Source organism: Myxocyprinus asiaticus, chromosome 25 (assembly GCF_019703515.2).
Source record: "Myxocyprinus asiaticus isolate MX2 ecotype Aquarium Trade chromosome 25, UBuf_Myxa_2, whole genome shotgun sequence".
Lineage (NCBI taxonomy): Eukaryota > Metazoa > Chordata > Actinopteri > Cypriniformes > Catostomidae > Myxocyprinus > Myxocyprinus asiaticus.
In genome coordinates this window covers 31,945,577-31,949,473 of record NC_059368.1, presented here as the reverse complement: position 1 = coordinate 31,949,473, position 3,897 = coordinate 31,945,577, and the positions used below count along the sequence as shown (strand labels likewise).

Here is a 3,897-nt window from a genome sequence, read left to right as displayed (position 1 = left end):
TGCCAATTGTCAAACAAGAGAGAGTGTGAGAATTTTACACTAAGTACTTTGTCATGTGAGTAATCAAATGAATGATAAAGGGAAGTTTTCATTTTCATTTCTCAAATCAAACCTGTTTGACAACTTTAAACACAGGAAGGAAGCAGTTGAAACGTAAAAGCACAGAGTGTACCGAGACATCTTCACCTCTTTAGAAATCTTGATGTGTTTCATCAAGACTGCAATGAAGCCAACCTGAGGGTCTTTGCAGAAATGACGAGGAATGAAACCTGCAAAGTTGCCTTGCGGTCTAGAGAGGATATTCAAAAACAGCTGACTAGAAACTCTTAGCTCAGTCACAAATTATTCAATAATAGGTTGCAAAATAGATCATCTCTGACATGAATTTCGATTGAAAGAAATTAGCACGTATAGGTCTTCACTGTCCATAAATGTAATCAAATATTTGAGACAAACCCAAGAATATGGCACATGTAATTTGAAATGTTAATACAAATAACTCTGGAAATGTTCAACCAAAGATCTGCATAATTTCCTGTAACTAGCATCCCACAATCACATGCAAATATTGGCTGTACTGGAAACACCTCACCACAAAATATTGCTCAGTTGGCACGTGAAATCCTCTCTTTGTTCACATGCAGTTTTGGTTGAAATCAACATCAGTATTTTTTTTTTTTTTTTTTATTAAAAGTTGTATTGACTACATCCATTAATCATTATCACTCATTATCAGTCAATATGACCATTGTTCACAATAGTACACAATCAGACTTTTTACCCACAGGCTGTTATTGAAGAAAATAAATAAATACTTATATTTAATCTATATTTAACTTTTTTTGATACAGCAGCATATTAGTGTTAATTCAATCTGAAACATCAAATCTTTTTTGTATACCAAACGCACTTATTGCACATGGACAATGATACATTCTGATCAAAGTAAAATATAATTTGACAATGACAAGCAGATAGGTTGCACTGCAATGAATGCATAGATTCTGATGAAGCACAGGGGAGCTCAGGGTAGACTACCCAGCTGAAAAGACCATGAGGAACATCAGCATACCATCATCCCATGCTGGGGACCAGCATCTGGTCTTTTAAGCAGGGTAGAAAGAGTCCAAAAAAGAGCACTGATCTCTACTCTAACTCACAATCTAAACCTAATGTCATGATCTATATCCTTCCTAAGCATCCCCTAATCTTCACCTTCAGGACCTACATGATCAGTGGATCCTGAAGAGGCCAAAATAACTATGATGATAGTTGGTGCTGAGCAGATGGGGGTGTGACACATTGACAAACAGCCAGTCGAACTGCTTGAGATGTTGAAGAGAGCCAAGATGACTGCCTGCAGTCCACGGCTGCTTGCTCCCCGCCAAACAGAAGCCATCACGATGATCTTCCATGATTGTCCTCTCATTGCTATTTCTTTTAACAAAGACAGTGTGAGTAAGAGAGTCTTTGGGATTGCAAGTGCTTGCAACAAACTCCACGCGGGAGTAAACGAAGTACAGACCAGTCTCATTGACTTGAAGGCCACCGTTGATGTACTTGACGCCATCTGTGAAGGCCTCACCATGTCTCACTTCCCATTTCAGAGTTCTAGATGATTTGTTCTGGTCTGCATAGCCTGTTGTAGAAAAATAAATATTCAGGTAAGATATCACACAACAACAGTTCATAATTTTGTACTTAAAGTACTGTAACATCCTGTTTAGAAGTCCTGAAATGGATGGCAGGACCACCGGTTTTGAATGTGCACTGTGTTTTTTTGCTGGTAAGTACTGGTTTCTCTGCTGTTTACCAGTAAAACATGCAAGGAAACCATCATGGTCTTTCCTTTCTGGTTACCTAGGAAGTCCTGTTGTTTAAGCTACTAATAAGCTTGGTGGGAACACAAACACCAACATCTCATACTTAACATATTGTGGTGACCAGCATTGCTGGTCTCTCCAACATGGTGGAGAAATGTGCATGCGTTTAGTTTTTGGGTGCAAGACTTACCTATTAGGTGTGCAGCTACCTTTCGTTTGGTCTTGTCCAACTCTGCTGGTTTTAGGCCTGTTGTATGGCATAGCATGGCTATTTAGGTTATCATGCTCAATGGTGTAAGATAAGAAGATTTAGCACAGGAACAAACAGATAAACAGATAGTAGGTTACATAACTCACCAACTTGTCTCTGTGGAACAAAGCTCTGAATTTGTGTGGGTATTTTCTACAATAAAGGGTAAAAAAGAGTCACATCATATAATGCTAAAGCAATGCATTCAAACATATGCACACACACATTTATACAGGAATGTATCTAACATCTTCCTGCAGATGTAGATACTGTATACCTATTGCTAGTTGACCTTTAGCTGCTGAGAAAGTGGAGCTGGTGTCGTGACTGCTCTGGTTGAAGTAAAGGATATCCTGTAGCCTTTAGCCTTTGACTGTTGACCACATTGTCATGTGCATCTCAAAATGAAAACTAATATAGCCTTAACTGGGTCACTGTATAGACATTTACATCTACTTTACCGGCCAAAAGTTTTTTGTTTTTTTTACATTTTAGAATAATAGTAAAGTCATCAGAACTATGGAATAACATAAATGGAAATATGGGAATTATGTTGTGACTAAACAAAATCCAAAATAAATCAAAACTGTGATATATTTTAGCATCTTCAAAGAAGTCACCCTTTGCCTAGAATTTGCAGACTTGTACTCTTCACATTTTCTCAACCAACTTCTTGAGGTATCACCCTGGGATGATTTTAAACAGTACTGAAGGAGTTCCCATCTATGTTGGGCACTTATTGGCTGCTTTTCTTAATTATTTGGTCCAAGTCATCAATTTCAAAAACTATTTTTTTTTTTTTAAATTTTAGTTTTATAATGAAATAAATTAATATATATTTTTGTCTACAAAACTAATTTCAAACATTTAAGCATACGCCTTCAGATCAAAAGATTTTTAAGATCATGAGAAACATTTCAGTCAAGTGTTTCAAATCTTTTGACCGGTAGTGTATATTTGTGCATCCATCCATCAATCCATCCATCCAGAATAAAATAGAATTACTTATTAATGGCAATAGAATTAATATGGATTTATAATCAAAATCAGTATCCAGTAGCTCTTACCTGTGTCAGCCTTTCCAATTCAGACTGCAACCTCAGTATCTGGTAGGCTCCCAGTCCCAGGGCTGCAAAAACCAACAGGAGTATCAAAGCCAGTATCCATGTGATCACGACATTCATTCCCCCACAGCCCCTTCTCTTATCCTCAGCTCGGGCTGGGGGAAATGTCCAGCAGGGTACCAGAACTGGATCTGTCCGTCCATGCACCTGCTCGTGGTAATACTGACGCTGTTTAGGATAACCTCCACCAGAATCCACCATAAACACTGGAGGAGACGTGTTGTCAAAGTTACCGTTCATGTTTGCACTGCTCATAGAAGTGTGTGAGGGTGTTAGTGATGAGAGAGTATGTCTTGAAAAGGTGTTGCAGAACATCAGTTTTTAAAGTCCTGCACTGTGGTTCAGACGTCCCTCCCACCCACACACACACTAATACACCCTCACTCTCTGCCTCTGATTCTTTCTTTTCCTTTCCATAGAGTTTTATGAATATCTATACAGCTTTCTGGTTTAGTGTATGAGGATGTGCATACATTTGTGGCAAACTGATGCATAAAATCTCTTAATACTCTGAAAGGGGTATAGTGGTAACATCATGGACAGGAAACCGTTTGTCCTGAGTCTTAGTGCACTTGCACTTGCAGTTATTAGTAACCTAAGCATACTAAAATGAATGATTTACAAAATATCTTTAGCCACTCACCAGGACTAAAGTTTAGTCTGATAATTTGATCAAAGCCTAAACGTTGATCAATGAGAG

At 38.2% G+C, this 3,897-nt stretch overlaps 1 protein-coding gene across 2 annotated transcripts; it reads right to left on the bottom strand.

Annotated features, from left to right (window-relative positions):
- Positions 1 to 622: 622 nt before the first annotated feature.
- On the bottom strand, positions 623 to 3,544 carry LOC127416109 (tumor necrosis factor ligand superfamily member 6-like). 2 transcript variants are annotated; one of them, XM_051655258.1, is made up of 5 exons: positions 3,141 to 3,544; positions 2,181 to 2,226; positions 2,014 to 2,070; positions 1,526 to 1,639; positions 623 to 1,437 (listed from the first exon to the last, which is right to left on the bottom strand). In XM_051655258.1, exons 1-5 carry the CDS (start codon positions 3,510 to 3,512, stop codon positions 1,205 to 1,207), a joined length of 822 nt encoding a protein of 273 aa, XP_051511218.1. In that variant the 5' UTR covers positions 3,513 to 3,544; the 3' UTR covers positions 623 to 1,204. The 2 variants fall into 2 exon arrangements, with proteins under 2 accessions (XP_051511218.1, XP_051511217.1); XM_051655257.1 differs by having other exon boundaries at positions 625 to 1,639; positions 3,141 to 3,540.
- Positions 3,545 to 3,897: the final 353 nt, after the last annotated feature.

What these genes read in the sequence shown, in the direction of transcription:
- LOC127416109 (XM_051655257.1), bottom strand. Translation starts at nt 3,512, where the DNA reads ATGTTCTGCAACACCTTTTCAAGACATACTCTCTCATCACTAACACCC. An exon ending in TGTTCCACAGAGACAAGTTG is followed by an intron (nt 2,071 to 2,180) that starts GTGAGTTATGTA and finishes GCCATACAACAG; the next exon opens with GCCTAAAACCAGCAGAGTTG. An exon ending in GGTAGCTGCACACCTAATAG is followed by an intron (nt 1,640 to 2,013) that starts GTAAGTCTTGCA and finishes TTTCTACAACAG; the next exon opens with GCTATGCAGACCAGAACAAA.